The 20204-nt window shown below is 37.6% G+C and overlaps 7 protein-coding genes across 7 annotated transcripts; 4 read left to right on the top strand and 3 right to left on the bottom strand.

The window, feature by feature from the left end:
- Nucleotides 1-44: 44 nt before the first annotated feature.
- Nucleotides 45-4395, bottom strand: SAPINGB_P005347 (uncharacterized protein; the record flags this gene model as incomplete). The annotated part of the gene is made up of 2 exons (XM_032000061.1): nucleotides 45-4106; nucleotides 4213-4395. The coding sequence occupies 2 exons, from the start codon at nucleotides 4393-4395 to the stop codon at nucleotides 45-47; spliced, it is 4245 nt and encodes a 1414-aa protein (XP_031855952.1).
- Nucleotides 4396-5130: 735 nt separating this feature from the next.
- SAPINGB_P005346 (uncharacterized protein) lies at nucleotides 5131-6555 on the bottom strand (the record flags this gene model as incomplete). Its single annotated transcript, XM_032000060.1, has 1 exon — nucleotides 5131-6555. The coding sequence occupies one exon, from the start codon at nucleotides 6553-6555 to the stop codon at nucleotides 5131-5133; it is 1425 nt and encodes a 474-aa protein (XP_031855951.1).
- Nucleotides 6556-7251: 696 nt separating this feature from the next.
- On the bottom strand, nucleotides 7252-9588 carry SAPINGB_P005345 (uncharacterized protein; the record flags this gene model as incomplete). The annotated part of the gene is made up of 1 exon (XM_032000059.1): nucleotides 7252-9588. The coding sequence occupies one exon, from the start codon at nucleotides 9586-9588 to the stop codon at nucleotides 7252-7254; it is 2337 nt and encodes a 778-aa protein (XP_031855950.1).
- Nucleotides 9589-11356: 1768 nt separating this feature from the next.
- On the top strand, nucleotides 11357-12898 carry SAPINGB_P005344 (uncharacterized protein; the record flags this gene model as incomplete). Its single annotated transcript, XM_032000058.1, has 2 exons — nucleotides 11357-11386; nucleotides 11555-12898. The coding sequence occupies 2 exons, from the start codon at nucleotides 11357-11359 to the stop codon at nucleotides 12896-12898; spliced, it is 1374 nt and encodes a 457-aa protein (XP_031855949.1).
- A 771-nt stretch (nucleotides 12899-13669) lies between these two features.
- Nucleotides 13670-15460, top strand: SAPINGB_P005343 (uncharacterized protein; the record flags this gene model as incomplete). The annotated part of the gene is made up of 3 exons (XM_032000057.1): nucleotides 13670-14359; nucleotides 14404-14663; nucleotides 14737-15460. 3 exons carry the CDS (start codon nucleotides 13670-13672, stop codon nucleotides 15458-15460), a joined length of 1674 nt encoding a protein of 557 aa, XP_031855948.1.
- Nucleotides 15461-15710: 250 nt separating this feature from the next.
- SAPINGB_P005342 (uncharacterized protein) lies at nucleotides 15711-17334 on the top strand (the record flags this gene model as incomplete). The annotated part of the gene is made up of 2 exons (XM_032000056.1): nucleotides 15711-16369; nucleotides 16608-17334. 2 exons carry the CDS (start codon nucleotides 15711-15713, stop codon nucleotides 17332-17334), a joined length of 1386 nt encoding a protein of 461 aa, XP_031855947.1.
- A 60-nt stretch (nucleotides 17335-17394) lies between these two features.
- Nucleotides 17395-18651, top strand: SAPINGB_P005341 (uncharacterized protein; the record flags this gene model as incomplete). Its single annotated transcript, XM_032000055.1, has 1 exon — nucleotides 17395-18651. One exon carries the CDS (start codon nucleotides 17395-17397, stop codon nucleotides 18649-18651), a length of 1257 nt encoding a protein of 418 aa, XP_031855946.1.
- Nucleotides 18652-20204: the final 1553 nt, after the last annotated feature.

Genomic DNA, 20204 nt, shown 5'->3' with positions numbered 1-20204 from the left:
TATTAAAAAAAAAAAAAAAAAAAGAAGAAGAAAAATAAAAAGATTTACTTTTCTGCATTTGTTATGTCCTCCAGCGAAATACCCGAGTTTTGACACATGGACCGGAAAATACCATGTGTGTGTCCATACAACACCTCAGGCTTATCAAACTCTGCAATACGTCCTCGGTCCATAACTAGGATCCGGTCATAACTCAGAATAGTTTTAAGTCGGTGTGCAATGCACAATATAGTACAATGTTTAAACTCAGAACGGATTGTGGCTTGAATCTTTGAATCTGTTTGGAAATCCACATTAGATGTGGCTTCATCCAAAATTAATACCCGGGCCCCGCGTACCAGTGCCGTCGCCAGCGTCAGCAGCTGCCGCTCGCCCAATGAGAAATTGCTTCCATCGTCTTCTACTGTTCGGTCCAAATGGAACTTGGGCATGCCTGCAGTTTCGTCTGCTAGCAATGCACCTGTATTAATCCCCCGTGCTTCTAGTTCCTGAACCTTGTTTAATTCGCCTACATCCACAAGCCACGACCGCCTTAATGCGTCCCATAGTTGTGTATCGTCGTACTCGCCAAACGGATCAATGTTGGAGCGCACAGTCCCTTGGAACAAAACAGGGTCTTGAGGGATAATTGCCAACTTGGATCTCAAGTCATGTAACCCAATGGTTGAAATGTCGACTCCATCCAGCTCAATTTTGCCACTTTGAAGTTCCACAAGACGATATAACGCAGTCATGATGGTACTTTTGCCTGCACCTGTACGTCCACAAATTCCAATTTTCTCGGCACCAGCCACATTTGCTGTAAACTCCTTGAGGGCTGGAGGCAACTCTGGCCGGTACGCCATAGTTGCATTTGTAAAGACCAGGTGGCCACTTTCCGGCCATTCAGGTCTTGGTTTGCGTTCTGCTGGAGAATGGAACCCTGCTTCTTGTTCCACGTTATAAGCATAATGGTGGATACGTTCGACAGAGTTCATGGAGTTTTCAGTGGTGGCCATTTCACGGATAATGAGCGAGAGAATGGGCATGATTTGTAAAATTCCTGAAACAACCAAACCGACCGAAGAGGGAGAAATATCAAAAACACCAGTGACACAGAGCAAAGTCGTGATGATGGTCATGGAAAAGCCAACAAGATCAAGACGGGTGGAAAGCCAGCGCTGGTTGACTAGAGTAGCAAAGTTTGCAGCATTCATGGAGTTGATGTGGACCTCGAGGGTTTTGGTGAAGCGGTCTTGTGCGCCGTAGGCCACAATGGTGGACGCACCGTTGAGAGCCTCGCCAAAGTGGGCAAAAACGCGGGACCGAACAACAGCATCGAGACGTTTGACATCGCGGGCCGAGGCCCTGTAGAAGCTTGCAAGCATGGCAAATAAAAAGCCCAAGCCGGCGACAGCAATGAGGATCCAAGGTAAGAAGCAAGCAACCATGATGAGGGTAGCAATACAGGAAGTCAATGAAGTCAAAAACAATCTTGATTGATCTGAAAGTTCCATGTCCATTGTGTTTGTATCGTGGGTGAAGCGGTTAAGGATACGGCCGAGCGGGGTTGAGTCAAAAAAACTCATGGGGGCATGGAGCATGGAATGAAAAGCACGCATGTTGAGCTCTTTGGCTGTACGGTTTCCAATGACAGTTAGGGTGAAGAAGAACAAGAACATAAGGACGGCCGCGGAGACGGCAAAGAGAACGAAAAGGCCAATGTAGAAACCCTCTGAGCGTGAAAATTTGTCTGAAGTCCAAAATGAGAGCCAGACAGAGTTAAAGACTTGGGCATAGTTGGCAAGGGCTACAAGAAGAGCAAATAGCGGGACAAACCACCAACCAATTCCAAAAGACCCGAACTTGACAAAGTCGCGGTAAACATCGATTGAAATGCCGTTTGTTTCACGTTCTTCAGTTTGCATTAAAACACCAGAAGATTTTTTAATTGATTTGGTAGTTTCCCTGCGAGCAATTTGATTCGTTTCATCATTATCTCCTTCTACTTCTCCTCCTTCTTCTTCATTATCATCTTCGTCGGTTTCTTCCTTTTCTTCCATCTGATTGTGTTGATTATCATTGTAGGCCATTAGAGCATCAAAGGCAGGGACTGTTTTGCGTAGATGATTGACGGTGCCAATGACAAGCCCACCAGAACCGTCCAGAAAGACCACCTGGTCGGCATACTTTTCAATAAGAGCCAATTGGTGAGTGGCCAGCACACGGGTTTTGTTTGCCATGAGACCAAGCAAACAGTTTTCCATAATGTATTTGCCGACATGTGCATCCACAGCACTGAGAACATCATCAAGTAGAATAATATCTGAGTTTGCATAAACCGCGCGTGCCAAATTAAGGCGAGCCTTTTGGCCACCAGATAGTGTAATGCCACGTTCTCCTACCTCGGTGTTATCGCCAGCAGGCAAAATGTCGAAGTCTCGTTGTAGGGCGCAAGCCGTGACGACTTGTGCATACCATTCTGGGTCGAATTCATGGCCAAAAACAATATTGTCACGGACTGTAGAGTTTTGGACCCATGGTTGACCAGCGGAAACAAGGGAACCAGAAATACGGACAGAGCCAGAGGAAAGATGCATGACGCCTGACATGGCAGAGAGCAAAGATGATTTACCAGTGCCGATGGTTCCTGTGATGACGAGGAAGGTGCCCTTAGGGATTTGGAGATTAATATTGTGAAGACCTGAAAAAATTTTGTGTGTAGTATCAGTTTTAGAAGAGTTGTCATCATCACCATCATCAACGTTTTTAGGAAGAGAGTGAAGGGAAAGAGTTTCAATATCGTCTGATTGATTGACAAACTCAGTTTCCTTTTGTTTTTCTTCTAATTTGGCCAATTTTGCAAGTTTCTTTTTTTCCTTTCTGGAGAGTCGTTTGGGTAGTGGTTCGAGGGTTTCCCAAATGAAGGATCCATCAGTGATATCAATTGCAGCAGAATCCTTTTCGTTTGAATCAGTAATGAGGTATTCTTCAAGTTCTGGTGCAGATAAAAAGGCCTCGATACGGGTGAGAGATTGGACAGCATCAATAGTAGTGACGATTGAGAGTGGGAGAATGACAAGGGGGAGTCGCATAATGTTGAAGATGGAAAGCGATGAGAAGACTGTTGCGGGGTTAAGATAACCACCAGTACGAGAAAGCACAATGAAGGAAAAAAGGCCAGCAAAGATTGGGACTGAGATGATGACTGAATTGATAAAGTTTCTCCATGCAAGCATCTTACGGACGAGGGTCATTTCGCGATCACGGACTTGTTCAATTTTGGCTTCGTAAGCGTCTTCCCAAGAGTAAAATTTGATAATTTTCATTGCTTGTAAAATTTCACGGACTGCAGAGACACGTTTATCAGTGACTTTAGTTGTTTTACTTCGAAGGGAAGCAATATGTTTTCCTGTAAAGACAATGAGGAAGAATGTGACTAGGAAGACGGCAAAACCAACCATACCTGAGGCACCAATGTTTGTGACAACAATAGCAATGGAGATACCGACAGAGACTGGGAAAGTCCAAGAGAAGTGGAACCAATTACAGTTAAAGTCGATTCGATGGGTATCAATACTCATCATATTTGTGACAAGGCCATTGGGGAAACGGGAGCGGGCCTTAGGGGCCAGACGTAAGTTTTTTTTATAAATGACTGCAATTAGAAGAGAGCGGACTTGAGCGCCAGTCATTGTTGCACCGTAAAAGAATAAATTTTGTAAAAAGTTGACAATTAATAGTAAAAAGGAGATTCCGAGAGCAAAGCCGATACCTTTACGCATTGGTTGGGAAACGCCGTGGAGTTTACGATACTCATGGGTTCGGGACATTGTGAAGGAAATTAAATGTCTGGAGAGAAGAGGCATTAGGGTTGATCCTACGTCTGCTAAGATTTTAGCAAGAGCAGCCCCCCAGAATTCAGCAAAGAATGTAGCATTAAGGGCCTTGATGAGGGTATATTTAGGGAGTTGATGAGGGTCAGCATCTGGTGGGAGTTTATGGGCATTTTTAGATTTGTAGTGTTGAAGGTATTTTTCAAAACGATCAAGATGGGCTTCGACTGCACGCGGGGTTCCCTGTGGGTTATAAAGGTCGTTTTCCTGGAGGGGTCTAAGATATCCAGTCTAATAAGTAAATGAATGTAGTTAGTATATATATATAAAAAAAAAAAAAAAGAAGAAGAAGAAGAAGAAGAAGAAGAAATATTAAAAATAAATTGATTGAACTTACTCTTAAAAGAGATGTAATCCAAGTGTAAGTAAACCGATTAAATATTGAGACTTGAAACTCTGGATAAGGTCTTTGAGAGTCTGGGACTGGGTCTACTTTTGATCCTAGAATAAAGCGGAGAATACCAGCACGTTTAGCTTGATGGTCCTGAGCTTCTTCTATAGAGGAGTCATTTGGAGGCATTTATAAAATATGTTTGAAATATTTGAATATATATATTAGAATAGTTAATTTTAAAATTGAAATAAAAGAATTTTTTTAGATATAAAAAAAAATAAAAGATTATCAATGTAAATGGCAAAGTTTGTTGAATTTATATTGAAAAAAAAAAAAAAAAAAAATTGTTACTTTTTTTGAAAATTAAAAGTGGCTGGTGAGAGGGTTAATACTTATGTAAAAAAAAAAAAATAAATAAATAAATGTTAGTAAAAAAATGGTTTTATATGGTCTATTTCATTTATTGAACTAACTCAAAATTTGGCATTTTTTTTAATATTTCGGACTCCGAGACGTTAACCCCATCGAAGGCCTTTAATAATAATAATTATTATAATAATGAAATTTTCTAAAGTCCATCCATTAAATCTATTTTATTTTTTGGTTTTTTTAAAAAACAACATTCAAATGACGTCCATCTAACTCAGACATTTTGGTTTTTTTTTTTTTTTTTTTTTGGTCAGAAATGAAAAAAAAAAAAAAACTATTTTTATCGGGCCGTCAGTTAGTCCGCCGTGCCGTCTATATAGAATTTTGGTGTGAGAGAGGAAAATAAAATAAAAAAATGGAAGTTGTAACAGTCGTGCCTTTTATAAAAAAAAAAAATAGCAAAAAAAAAAAAAAAAAAGATAACAGGTGGCGCACGGCTAAACTATCAACTTACCAAAATAAATTTACCATATAATATGTTATTATTATATATCAGTATCTTACTAAAATAACTAGCCATAGTAAAAGCATTCCAACCATCAACATAATAACAACCGGTCCTACCACCCACGACCCGACCGCTGTAGCAAGCCCACCCGTAGTATACGGAACAATTGCAGCTCCAACTCCTCCAAATGCAGTAGAAACTCCCAATCCTGCAACATGTAATGCTCTAGGCATTTTATTCATTAATACCACAACAGCTGTTGGATATAAAGGTCCCATGGCTACACCAGCCAATGCCACAAATATAGCTGATAATAAAAGAGGCTTGCTAACCACCGTGAAAAGTATAAGAAATAAAAGTGAAAATATCAAATATATAGTCTGAGCAATAGACTCAAATCCAAGGAAAAAATGATGATTGGCATACCCTAATAAAACTCGCCCAACTGTCATTCCAGCCCAAAATCCAGTAGCAACATACCCCATGGAACCAGTAGTAGAAGAAGAAGAATCTCCACCACCACCACCACCACCACCTCCACCTCCACGATTCTCAATGAAATATAACGTCACCCATCCACCAAGTGAAACCTCTGCTCCTACATATGCAAACAATACAGCTGCAGCAAGCCACACAAGCCCACTTTGTAAAGACCTAACAAGTGCATTTCTCTGTACTATTGGTCTGATCTCAGATTCAATTTCATCAATTTCATCAATCTCATCAATCTCATCAATCTCATCAATCTTATCTTCTTTCTCCTCCTCTTGAATAAACCTGACATATTCCTGACTAGTCTCATCACGAAATGCAATAGCAACATTAACCAGAGAACTAAACGCAGCAGCTGTCAACACATAATACGGCTCATTCCATTGAAACCCATGGCCCATCATCCACGTCTCAATAGTAGGCGAAAGAATCCCTCCAAATCCATAAGATGCATGTAACCACCCTAAAACTTCATTTGCATTCCCAAACCCTCCAGCCCACGTGTTCCAAGATGCTTCTAATAATCCATTGCCTATCCCAGTAATAGCATAACATAAAATTAACCACCATAGTGATGGCGGTGCACATGAAGCCCCGGAAAAACAAATAAACTGACATGCCACACCAATCACAGAAGCCCCACGCCGACCTACCCTCCGGTGCATTGCATCACTGCAAAGAGCAGATATCAGGTACCCAGCAAATGCAAATAGAAATGCTAAAGCTACGCGAGAGTGTGAGGCTGAATAGTGGTGCTCAAGAGGCACTATCAGTGGTCCTAGTGACGCATCAGCCATACCGAAAACCACAAAGCCACAGCATACAGCAAGAAACTTGTGTAAGGGTGGTCGAGTTAAGTTTAGAGGTGGATGTGATGTAAGGATATCATCATTATTATTATCATTATTATTAAGGTCTTCTGGGTCATGTCGCGGATCAACCAAAAGGGTCTCCAGTTCAATGCTATTGCGAGCCATTGCAAGTATTTATTTATAAATATGTATATAAATAAATGAAAAATATAGATTTTGTGGGGTAGATGTTAAGTTATAGATGTAAAAAAAAAAAAAAAAAAGTTATTGTTCAACGTTCAATTGTTGTAGACATTATTAATAAATAAATAAATAAATAAATAAATAAATAAAAAAAAATAAATAAATAAATAAATAAATAAAAAAAATAAATAAATAAATAAATAAAAAAAATAAATAAATGATCCAGCCAATTATGCAATGCACTACGATAAGATTTAATCAGAGAAAAATAAAAAATAAAAAAATAATCCACCCTAACCCATCAATCAAAAAGTACTTTAATGAAGAATAATAGAAAAATAAAAAATATAACTCCGATACGGGGAATCGAACCCCGAACTGCTCGGTGAAAGCGAACCGTGCTAGCCGTTACACTATATCGGATCCTTAGTTGAATTAACAGAATACTTGAAAGTACTTAAACCAACTTATTTAAATTATATACAATTCTAAAAACCTTTGCGAATGGCTTTTAACCTTAGTTGATATTGAGTTTAAATAGAAAAAATTAAAATAAATGCATATAAAATACAAACTAACTAAAATAAAATAAAATAAAAGTTATAAAATAAAAGTTATAAAAATTTAATTCTCAAATTCTCAAATTCTCAAATTCTCAAAAATAAAACACCCCTCACATCAATAATTCAAACTTCTCCATACTTCAATCGCCTTCAAAGAAACTTCAAAAATGGCCTCAACTATCCAATCAATGGCATACGAAACACCCAATACTATCCCCCCAAATACTTGTCCTAAAATCGCTAGCATCGAAGAAACAGTGCCCAGCACCTCTTCTACAACACCAACAGCCTGGCGCTGAGCTGTCCCCTTAGCATGCAATACCTTGCGTTGAGCAGAAGCCTTAAAGTCCCCCCTAGCTGATTTAACCGCATCATACCTGTAAAAACACCGAACTGTATAGTCATCTGGCTTCACTTGAAACAATGTCACTGCTAATGAATCAACTGTAGATGTATTTTCATCACCATAGTCCTCGATGCACTTTTCAGAACGAGCCCCAAATGCTGCATGGACTTGCATCAGCAGTACAGGCTGTGAAGAAAGATTCCAGTGACCATTCCGAATCAAAATTTGAAGAGATTCCCAAAAGCTTGGATTGGGATTAGGCCGGGCCAAAATGTCAACCGAAACAAGTGCAGTTTGGCGGTTATCAGGGACATTCATGTGATAGTAACTTTGGAAAATGGAACTCATACCTAAAAATGGGGAATCCAAAGGCAAGCTAACAGTATCAGTAGCTGGGTTATAAGAACGAATACGAGTATAGTACTTGTATCCAGGACTATGAGTCCAAGTAAAATAATGGTGTCCCAGTAATGGGCTATCTGCTTGGGTGTTCATCGTAATGAGGCCTTGACATGAATGCCATCGGGTCGACATATGAATGAATACCACTAAAGATAAAATAGCAGCCAAAGTTTTGATAATTCCTCCATCAAAAAAGTCCATCAAGTAAAACTTGACACGTTTAATGGAAAATGGGAGCCAAGCAAGGTTTTCCAAATTAACGTTTTGGATGGCTGCCATGTCTCTAAAAGAAAGTTTGTCTTTTGGGAAGGTCTTAATGTTGCGGATTAAGGAAAGCTCTGTATTAGGCTTGTGGGAACAGGCAATTGCAAAAGCCATTGCAAGTAACCACGAGATATTTTGCTCTGGGGGTGTGCTATTAATAATGTCCGATACACTTGGGGGCATCCATACAGAGATGCCCGTGGGGTTGCTAAACTGGGGGACAAAGACTTTTACAAGAGGCATTCCTGGGGTGCATATAAGAGTAGAATTGATGGTAGAACCAAAGGGGTAGTTTCTTGACAAGGCAAGGGCCATTGTTGGGGTTGATTTTGTAATGGAGCGGATAGTGTCCATTTGTTCTTTGAGGGATTGTTGTGGGGTTTGTGGATCAAAAAGGTAAATGGCTAGGCTAGGAGATAACGAGGACAAGGACGAGAGTGAGGATAAGGATGAGGATAAGGATGAGGATAAGGATGAGGATAAGGATGAGGATGGTGGGGGATGGGATGGTGACCACGAGATAGTTTTGTTAAAAGTGACAGTGTGGAGGACAACCTGATGGGAAGGGCCGGCGAGACGGGCCAGCTGGTTTTGGATTTGGGAGAAGATGAGAGAGGGAGAAAGGGACGAAGGAGATAAAAGGGTGTCTTCGTGGACCAAACAAATGAGATTAAAGGAAGATTTAGGTGGAAGGAGGGATGGTAGAGTAGAGATTGCTGCAGAATAGGCATTACTGATTGCAGGGTATGTCGATACGGATGAATCTGGGGCATTTTGTAAGAGCCAAGTTGGCCAGTTAATGGGAGGGAGAGAATTAAGAGAATTAGGTGAAGTAGGTGAAGTAGGTGAAGTAGGTGAAGTAGGTGAAGTAGGTGAAAAAGGAGAAGGAGAAGTTGAAAAAGAAATAGAGGGAGTAAAAGAAGAAGAAAAAGAAGAAAAAGAAGAAGTAGAAGTAGAAGTAGAAGGTGGCGGTGAAGATGATTGACTATTTCGTTTAGTTTCCATAAAAGAAGCCAGAGGAGTGACTAAAGAAATGGAGTCTAAAGAAGAATCCAAAGAGGCTTCAGGGGTGATTTGAGAAGAGGTCGAAGGGGTTGTAATTTGAGTGATATCTTGGTTACTATTTTGGACTTGACTGTAGTCTACTTTAAGTTGATTATCATCATCATATTTTTTGTCTTCATCATCATCATCTTTTGCTTCTTCTTCTTCTTCTTTACCATCATTATTATTGTCAATTTCTTCTTCTTCTTCTTCTTCTTCTTCTTCTTCTTCTTCTCCTTCTCCTTCCTCTTCCTCTTCTTCTTCTGAAGATAAGACAGATTCATTATCAAACGTAGAAAGGGTTTCAAAGCAAGACGACGGAGTATTGATGAGATCGTATTCGTCATCGTCGTCAGAGCTGGGAGTGCTACTAGAAGGGCTACTGTGAGTACTCATTTTGAGATATTTTAATGATAATGATAACGATAAAGTATATATAATTTATTATAATTTTTTTATTAGTTTTTTTTTTTTTGGGATTTCTTTTGTTTTTTTATATTTAAATTAAATTAAATTATTATATGTGATATTTCTTTGTTGATTAAAGGATTTCTTTTTTTTTTTTTATTATTTATTTATTGATATTTAAGAAAAAAAGAATGAATGAATGAATAAAAAAAAGAAGCTATATGGTAAGAAGGAAGGTTTAATAAATATAAATATATATAAATTTTTTTTTTTTAATCAATAAATCAATCAATTAATTAATTAATCAAATATATATATAACAGTGCAAATCTACGTATATGAGCCGCACAAAAACCCTAGCCCAAGTGGCAATCAGATCGCGTGACATTGCACGTGAAAATTATACCCTTACCCTTAAGTTACCCTGATAAATTTAAATATTATTACTTACCCTAACCCGACAAATTATTTTATGTGTTTATCACATGACTTTCACATGACTTTTTCCCCACAAACCTACTTTTTTTTTCGGTCTTTCAATCGCTTTAAGTCTCTCTCCTCTCCTCTCCTCCCCCCTTTTTCCCCACTAAAAAAAAAAAAGTTGGGCTGGTATTAATAATTGTAATAATTGTAATAATTGTAATAATTGTAATAATTGTAATAATTGTAATAATTGTAATAATTGTAATAATTGTAATAATTGTAATAATTGTAATAATTGTAATAATTGTAATAATTGTAATAATTGTAGTTGTTGTAATAGAATTTTTAATTTTTAATTTTTTTGTTTTTCTTTTTTTAATTATTGCGGAGATCCCTTTGAATACCTCCGAAACAAATGGCTTTCTCTCCCCGGATTATCAACGAAACCTTCCAACAAAAGAAGTAAATTATATAATTATATAATAATTATAATAATTAAGAACAACGTGATCTTCTCAATAATTAATTTTTTTTTTTTCCCCCCCATCTATCCCTCCATCCCGTGCGTAGCCGGCCTAAAAGGTTCCGGCTGGCCGCCCAGGTTCTCCGACTATCGGCCTTAAAATTTATTTGAAATTTATTTGAAATATATTTAAAATTTAAATTGATTATTAATTATTATCAAATAATAATTAATATAAATAAAATAAAAAAAAGTTTAAATTTTTTTTCAGTCCACTCATAACAGCCAGTCAACCCAGTCAACCCAGTCAACCCAGTCAACCCAGTCAACCCAGTCAACCCAGTCAACCCAGTCAACCCATTTAAACCCTTACCCAGAAGCCATTCATTCATTCATTTAACCAACCTTAAAACGGGTCCGTCATATTATATATATAAAATTGTGAAAATATATATAAATCATCAAATGAATAAATAAATAAATAAATAAATAAATAAATAAATAAATAAACACTTAACGGAGACCCCCAGATTTCCACCCGAGTACCATTCTTGTCAAAAAATAAAAAAATAAAAATTTAAATCTTCTTGTCAAATAGCCACTCCAAATTCAAACCAATGAATTTTCAAATCAAATCAATTATCTCATCACACACATACTCTAAATATATATATTATATTTATATATATATACCCCACTTTGAAAAATAAAAAATAAATTTACTATATAAAGACTTCCAGTTTCCCCAAGTTTTTCTATTCTCTCTTTTTTCTTTTTTTCTTTTTTTCTTCTTTTTATTCTTTTTTTTCTTCTCTAGTAACTAATTTTTCTTTTTTATATTACTCCCTATTCTTCAATCAAAAAAAAAAAATGTACAGACCATCTGCTAGAACTCTTCAAGTAAGTCAATTAACCCTCAATTCCCCTCAACTCATTTCAATTTATTCTCAATTAATACTCAATTAATATTCAATTCATACTCAATTCATTCTCAATTTATACTCAAAAATCAATTCATATTCAATTCATACTCAATTCCATTTTAATTCTAACCACTCCTCAATATAGTCCTCCTTCTCTGCCGCTCAGAAGCGCTCCGTCTCTACCCTCAAGGAGGCCCTCAAAGAGGTCATCCCTGCCAAGGTCGAGCTCTTCAAGAAGGTCAAGTCCGAGTACTCCCAGAAGTCTCTCGGTGAGGTCAAGGTCGAAAACCTCCTCGGTGGTATGCGTGGCCTTAAGGCTATGCTCTGGGAAGGTTCTGTCCTCGACGCTAACGAGGGTATCCGCTTTCACGGCAAGACCATTAAGGAGTGCCAGGAAATCCTCCCCAAAGCTAAGGAGGGCGGTGAAATGCTCCCTGAGTCTATGCTCTGGCTCCTTCTTACCGGCAAAGTCCCCTCTGTCGAGGAGGCCCACCAGCTCTCTCGCCAGCTCGCTGAGGCTGGTGAGCTCCCCGAGTACGCTTCCAAGCTCTTGGACTCTCTCCCAAGCACTCTCCACCCCATGACCCAGTTCGCCATTGCTGTCTCTGCCCTTAACCACGACTCCCAGTTTGCCAAGGCCTACGAGAGAGGTATCCCCAAGAACCAGTACTGGGAGTACACTTTTGACGACTCTTTGGACCTTATTGCTAAGCTCCCCCAGATTGCCGCCAAGATCTACCAGAACACTTACCTCGGTGGTGGTGCCCTCCCTGGCTCCATTGACCTTAACCGTGATTGGTCTTACAACTACGCTGCTATGATTGGCAAGCAGGAAGAGACTGGCTTCATTGACCTTCTCCGTCTTTACTTTGCCCTTCACGGTGACCACGAGGGTGGTAACGTCTCTGCCCACGCTACCCACTTGGTTGGCTCTGCCCTCTCTGATCCTTACCTCTCTTACTCTGCTGGTCTCCAGGGTCTTGCTGGTCCTCTCCACGGTCTTGCTGCCCAGGAGGTTCTTCGTTTCATTCTTGACATGAAGACCAAGATCCCTGAGAACTACACTGATGAGGACATCAAGACCTACCTCTGGTCCGTTCTCAACTCTGGCAGAGTTATTCCTGGTTACGGCCACGCCGTTCTCCGTAAGCCCGATCCCCGTTTCGAGGCCCTCATCAACTTTGCCAAGGAGAGACCCGATGTTTCTTCTGACCCCGTTGTCGAGCTCGTCCTCCGTAACAGTGAGGTTGCTCCTGGTGTTCTTCTTGAGCACGGTAAGACCAAGAACCCCCACCCCAACGTGGACTCTTCTTCCGGTGTCTTGTTCCACCACTACGGCATTACCCAGACCCTTTACTACACTGTTACTTTCGGTGTTTCCCGTGCCTTGGGTCCTCTGCCACAGCTCATCTGGGACAGAATCCTTGGTCTGCCCATTGAGCGCCCCAAGAGTTTGTCTCTTGAGAAGATCATTGAGCTTGCCAAATAAGTGGTTTAGTTTAATGATTATGATGATGATGATTATGGAGAAGAATAATAAAACATTTGTAAAAAGTATTAGCCAGCAGCATTTTAATAAAATTAAAGTTTTGATTGAATTTTTTTTTTTCTTTTCGGTCTGTTTGGAAAATGTCTCCGAAATTGGGCGGCAGTGAAAGCCGACGTTGACTTGTATTAGGTCTTATTAATTAGTTTTTTTTTTTTTTTTAAAAAAGTGGTATGTTGCATAGAAAAAAAAAATAAAAAAAATAAATAAATAAATAAAAAGGTGGGGTAAAATCCCGGGCGCGCTTTCGGCAGCGGCCATTTCTTTTTTTTTTTTTTTTTACCAGTGATGGATGATTTATTTTTGGAGTAGCATTAGTAGTAGTAAATGGGTGATTGGTAGGAAGGACCTCGGTTAAACTTTATAATTGTAACTGTAACTGTAACTGTAATTGTAACAAAATAAAATAAAATAAAATAACATTAAAATTTAATAAACATATTATTTAACTATAACTTTAACAAAAAATTTAAACATTGTTTATAATATTATTATTAAACAATTAAAAATATTAAAAAATATTTTTAAATGCCGTTGCCCAGAATCGAACTGAGGTTTCTTCGGAATTGTTCGATTAATTGAAGCCACAACGAAGTGTACTAACCACTATACTACAACGGCCTTATTATTAAAAATCTTAAAACTTGATGTGTATAAAAATGTATGTTATTTAAATTAAATAATTTTTAAACGTCTTTGGAATGTTTCCAAACCATGTCAGACCCCCCCAACAACACCCAAACCACGTTTAGTGGCGGCGACCCTCCTGCCGACAATAATTATACCGACAATAATAATGAACAGACTAATATTAATGATATGCAAAAAATTATTGCTGTTGAACTGAAGGAGAAAGAAAGTTCTCATTCCAGAGGACCTCATTCTCATGAAGCTCATCACATCAAACCCTCGACAAAAATCCAAAAAAATAATGAAAAACCAGACTCCCATAAAAAAATTGAAACTATCCACAAAAAGCTTGAATCGAATGATAAGCATAATGCTTCTTCAAACCACGAAACCCCCGTTGAAACCCCTATTGTGAATGTTGGTCCAACCTTGAACCCTACCTTTGACTCTTCACCAGATGGTGGTGATGTGGAAATTGACGCAACACCATCACGTGACATGGATGTTCTCATGCCGGATGCAAATCCATTTGGTGATAATTCTGAAGCCTGGGAATACATCTTAAAACTTAAGGATGTATTTCTGGTTGAATTGTCTATTGTTAAAGAAGACTTGAGTATTACAATTGAAGATTGGGAAATAAAATTTCAAAATCTTGAACTTAAAAACAATGAGTTAGCTAAACAACTCATTGCTTTGACCGAAAAGCTTAAAGCTTCAGAAGGACAAGTGAATTCTCTTCGCTCAGAACTTGATGTTTTGAGAAACAATCAGGTTCACACAGAAGTTAAACATGTAATGTTTGAAAAACTTAAAAGGAAGTTAAGGATAATAAGGATCATTGCGATAAAGTGAAACATAAAGCTGATGAAATAGCTAAGATGACTCTTCAAGATTTGTCTCAAGAAAAAGCAAGAAACAAAAGAATTATCGACACTGAAATCAAGGAATTCAAAGAAATGACCAACAATCTTGAGAAAAGAGTTGATAATATGGAATACAAAGTTGGAACTATTTCAACTAAGGCTGATTTAACTACCAAAGAACTTAGCTACGCAAAAAGGAAATCAAGAGTGCGGTAAGAAAAGTCGACACTTTGCCTTTTGCTTTGACCCCTAAAACTCCAAATGGAGCAACTCCAAAGTTGAAAGACATTATGAAGGCTCAAAACAACACCGTGAAACTAAAGTTGATGAAGACAAACCCACTTTTAGAGTGTGCATAAGAATTCCAGATACCATGAAAAGAGTTAATATCCCTGCGATTGGAAAGAAAATTGATGCGGTTGCACAAAAGCCGGTGGCTCAGGAAATAGGCTATACTGTCAAAGGGCATTTATATGTTCAACTTAATGACAAAGATTTTGCTGATAAAGCTGCAGAATGGATCCCCAAAGTTGACCCTACTTATTCAGTGCTTGACACAGATTCTTGGTACAAGGCTGTACTTCAGGAAATACCTAATACGGCATCGATTGAAGACTTGAAAGAAACTCTCTACAATTTTAATGATTACCATATTGTTTTGAATACCGAACCCAAAATCATTAGCAGAAACCAATTTACCCAAACAGCATTGGTTTCATTCAGAAATGCCCAAGACTATGCAAAGTGTGCTGATAATCTTATTATCCAGTACACAAAAGTTAAAGTTAGACCTTTTATTAGCAGAAAAAAAACTCCTGAAGAACTCCAAGCTATGCGTAATAAGATACGATTATTGAAAAATGAATCAGACAAAAAGGATAATGAGGCCCATCCTGTTTCCACTGACGACTCACAAGATGAACCGATGAAAGAAACAAATATTGAAGAACTAGATGAATCCAATGAGGAAGAAAACGAAAACAATTCTATTACATCCAATGAATTATAAAGTATTCCAACTCAATTGTCATAAATCGAAATCTATTACTGAAACTATCTTAGATAAAAAAGAACCTGATATCTTGTTATTACAAGAACCTTACTTTAACAACTATGGGCCCATTAAACATAAAGATTGGATCCCAATCTTTACAGAAACTGGAAAAGAAAAAAATAAATGCAGAGCAATTACTTACATTAGGTCTAACTCTGACTTACGAGCATTAACTACTAAAATTGAAAAGTTTACAAATCGAGATATGGTTACCATTTTGGTTAAAGACATTACAATTGTCAATGTCTATAATCAACCGAAACCATCCAAGAAATACCCTGAGCCACCGGTTTTTGAGTTTCTCAAACGGGAGATCAAGGAACAATACTCAAAGATTGTCATTGCAGGTGATTATAACTTACATCACAAGGAATGGGAGTCAAGGGCAGGTCCGAATACGGAAGCAGATGAAGTTGTTGAGTGGCTACATGAAAATGATATGATGTTAATTACTCCAAGAAATCAAAAAACATACAACAATAGAACCAATATTGATTTGGTTTATGGCTCAGTGGACTTACTTCATAGAATTTCATTTAGTGGAGTGGATGAAAATACACTAAGTGATCACTCAATTGTGGAGTGGGACATTTATATGTCTCAGAGTAAAAACGGGGATGAAATTTTTACTTCGGTGAAGAGATTGAATATTAAGAATGCAGATTGGGAAAAGTTTGACAAGGAGCTTTCTTCTGCCATTAAAGATTTTAATGTGCATAACAAAACTCTAAAATCAACTGACCAAATTGATGACCAAGCTAAAGTTCTTGAGGAGGTTGTAAAAAGAGCAATGGCAAAGTCGATGAAGGAAATTAAGGTGATGAAAAAGTCCAAACGCTATTGGAATCAAGAATTAAGGGAGAAGTTAGAAAAAGCGCTAGAAGCTAAAAGGGGAAGCCCGTCAAAGACAACCTTCTTTGGCTTTGAAACGACAAAAAAATTGAAGAGGCGAAAAAGCTAGAAAAATTTTTGACCACAGTTTGCGTGAGGCAAGTACTGAGCAATGGAATAAATATTTGTCTAGTTTAGAAGGAAATGACATTTGGAAGATTTTGAAGTATATTAATCCAAAAAGCAATGATACCATTATACCACAAATTAGAAAAGAAGATGGAACTCTCACTACTACTGTTGACGAAAAAAGACATGAAATATGGAAGGCACTTCTACCTGAAATTGATCATGGTCTTGATAGAGAGTTTGAAATTGATGACGATTCTCGATGGCCAAAATTAGAGTTTGATGAAGTTGACTCTGCATTGGCTGATACCCCAAATGATAAAGCTCCAGGAGACGATGGAATTACTGGCAAAGTTTTAAAGATGGCATGGCTGAATAAAGACTTTAAGGAAAGGTTTTTCAAGCTTCTCCAAGCTTGTGTAAAGTTGGATACCACCCAAAAGTCTGGAGACATGGCATTATTGTTGTTATACCTAAACCTAAGAAACCTGACTATTCAAAGCCAAGAGCATACCGACCAATTTCCTTACTTAAGATTCCATCTAAAGTACTGGAAAAAATTATACAAAAAGAATGACCAAGCTTACAACACACTTACTTCCACCAGAGCAATATGGGGAAGACAAGGTTATTGTGCTACTGATGCTGTTTTGGAACTTGTCCAAAGAATTGAAACTAGTAAAGAAAAAATTTCAGCTATGCTCATTGATATTCAAGGAGCTTTTGATAATGTTAACAGAAATATATTGGCACACACAATGGAGGATATGAAACTACCCAAAGCACTTATAAACTGGACGTACCAATTTGTAAGTGAAAGAGAAGCTAGTATGCTCATGGACCGAAGAAAGGATCAGTGCAAAAATTAGTACTGGAATTCCGCAAGGCTCACCTATTTCACCACTACTTTTTTGATATATTCCACACCAATGTATCATGCCATTAAAGAATGGGGTGGAACTCCTTTTGGCTTTATTGATGATGTGACTATTACCGTTGAAGGTAAAATTGAAGAAAATACCAAAAGCTTAAGCAACATATTAGAAAAATGTTGTAATTGGGCTAAATCAAGAATGACCAAAATTGATTTGGGTGATAAATTGGGTTTTATTCATTTTACAAAAAATGTGAAACCTAAAGATGAGAAAGTGCAACTTACTTTACCTAATGGAGAACTTCGTGAACCCCAGAAGGAAGTTAAATTGCTTGGAATTACTTTGAACAATCTGCTTGATTTTAAATCTCATATTTTGAATAAAATCAATAAAGCAAGAAAAGCTGTTGGTGCTATTTGGCATCTTGGTGGCGTGCAAAAAGGTATGCGAGGGTCTGCAGTCAGATCACTGTATATTGCTTGCGTGAGACCAATTGTCGAATATGGCTTAGAAATTTGGCATCACAAAATTTTGAAAGGAGAAATCCACAAGTTGGAAGTAATGCAGAATATGGCTTTAAGAAGAATTGTTGGTGCTTATCGCACAACTCCTATTGCGGTACTACAAAAGGAAGCTGGTATTATGCCATATAGTATTAGGCTAAAATTTATGGTGGCACGAAAAGCTATTCGTTTACACCTAAATATTAGCAAAACTAATCCTATTAATGGTCATTTGTTAACATTGATTGAGAAATCTCCAATTGCAAAGCTAACCACGCTTTACATGTTGGCGAAAGATGATAGAGACTATATGATTAAAAAGGATGAAAAACGAAAATGCAAGAGGGTTGAACCACTTACACTGAAACAACAACAAAATCAGACGATTGGAATTTTGAAAAAACAAGCAATGGAAGAATGGCAAGAAATGTATTGGAACAGCAGTAAGGATCTGTGGTATCATAATATCACAGTGGAGTCGAAATGTACTGATAATCTTTCCAAAATGGTTACGGGAGTGATCATGAAGAAAGATAGTCGAAGGATCTTGAGTAATATTACTCAGTTTCGCACAGGCCATGGCAACTTTGGCGCATGGTTTAAAAAGTTTGGAATTGAAAAGGATAGTTACAACTGTAAATGTGGAGAGCTGGAAACAGTTCATCACATTTTAGTTGAGTGTCCTTTGCTTGAAGAGGAAAGAAAAGGACTGAAACGGATATCTCCAGAGATGGACATGTCGACTCTCTTAAACAGTTTAACTGGCTTACAAGAGATTGTAAGCTTTATCTCTGCTTGGAGGGATTAAGAAATACAATTACAGCGTTGATGAAGACAAGTGGAGATAGGTTGGGAAGGTTTGGTTATTTTAACCCCCTGTTCCTCGTAAGCTGGCATCAGGACTTATTTTCGGGCTGTTGGAGATGCAATGTTGAAGCCAAAATTAAAAGTTTATTATCAAAATGAAAAAATATATAGTATGGACAAGAAGGATAGCGCAGATGCTGATGTTATATAATTCTATAACCCTTGAATAAAAACAAACAAACAAACATGGAATGTTTCCAGGGGGGAAGGGCTGGATGGTGTAAAGGATAACATGTTCGCTCGAAAGCGGAAGATACTGGGTTCGATTCCCAAAATACCCCCTTTTTCCTGAGGATGTGTACGGGAGTATACACCTAGACTGAAAACCATAGGCTACCCTGGTTACAGGAATGCCGACTCTTCCGTACAGTCTAAATAGCCTGCAGGTGATTGCGGGCCGTATCTCTGGCGGAAGAGATTAAGAAATACATGGGCGTCCGTGAAGATAAATGGAAATGGGTTGGGAAGGTTTTGGGACCGACAGAGTGGTTCTCCCTGTTCCTCGTAAGCTGGCATCAGGGCCCATCTTCCGAGCTACCGGAGACGCACAGAACAGAAACCACCCGTACTAAAAAGGTACAAATGAAAACCGGCAAGTCACATAAGTCAGACAATAAAAGGATAGCGCAGATGCTGATGTTATATAGTTCTATAACCCTTGAATAAAAGCAAGCAAGCAAGTGGAATGTTTCTTTTGCTTGAAGAAGAAAGAAAAGGACTGAAACGGATATCTCCAGAGATGGACATGTCGACTCTCTTAAACAGTTTAACTGGCTTACAAGAGATTGTAAGCTTTATCTCTGCTTGGAGGGATTAAGAAATACAATTACAGCGTTGATGAAGACAAGTGGAGATAGGTTGGGAAGGTTTGGTTATTTTAACCCCCTGTTCCTCGTAAGCTGGCATCAGGACTTATTTTCGGGCTGTTGGAGATGCAATGATGAAGGCAAAATTAAAAGTTTATTATTAAAATGAAAAGATATATAGTATGGACAAGAAGGATAGCACAGATGCTGATGTTATATAATTCTATAACCCTTGAATAAAAACAAACAAACAAACAAACAATTTAAAGTGTTTTATTTATAAAATTTTGAAGCTAAAATTAAAAGTTTATTATAAAAATGAAAAGATATATAGTATGGACAAGAAGAAGGATAGTACAGTTGCTGATGTTATATCATAATTCTATAACCCTTGAATAAGAACAAGCATAACATTCCAATTGTTTTGGTTTGTTTATTAAAGTTAATTAAAGTTAAATCTTATAATTATAAGAAAAAATAATAATTATACAAAAAAAAAAAAATAAAAAATATATAAAATATCTATATATATATTTTTAAATCTTCTTTTTATATTTTTTTTTCTATTAACTTGACTAGGTTTTTTTTTTTTTATTTTATTTCAATTAAACATTATCTAAAAAAAAAATACTATATTCAAAAAAAACAAAACAAAAAAAATTATTTATTATATAAATTTAAAAAAAAA

The sequence above is a fragment of the Magnusiomyces paraingens genome (assembly GCF_902498895.1).
Source record: "Magnusiomyces paraingens strain CBS 517.90 genome assembly, contig: contig4, whole genome shotgun sequence".
In the NCBI taxonomy this organism is placed as follows: domain Eukaryota; kingdom Fungi; phylum Ascomycota; class Dipodascomycetes; order Dipodascales; family Dipodascaceae; genus Magnusiomyces; species Magnusiomyces paraingens.
This window is presented reverse-complemented; position numbering and strand designations above follow the sequence as displayed.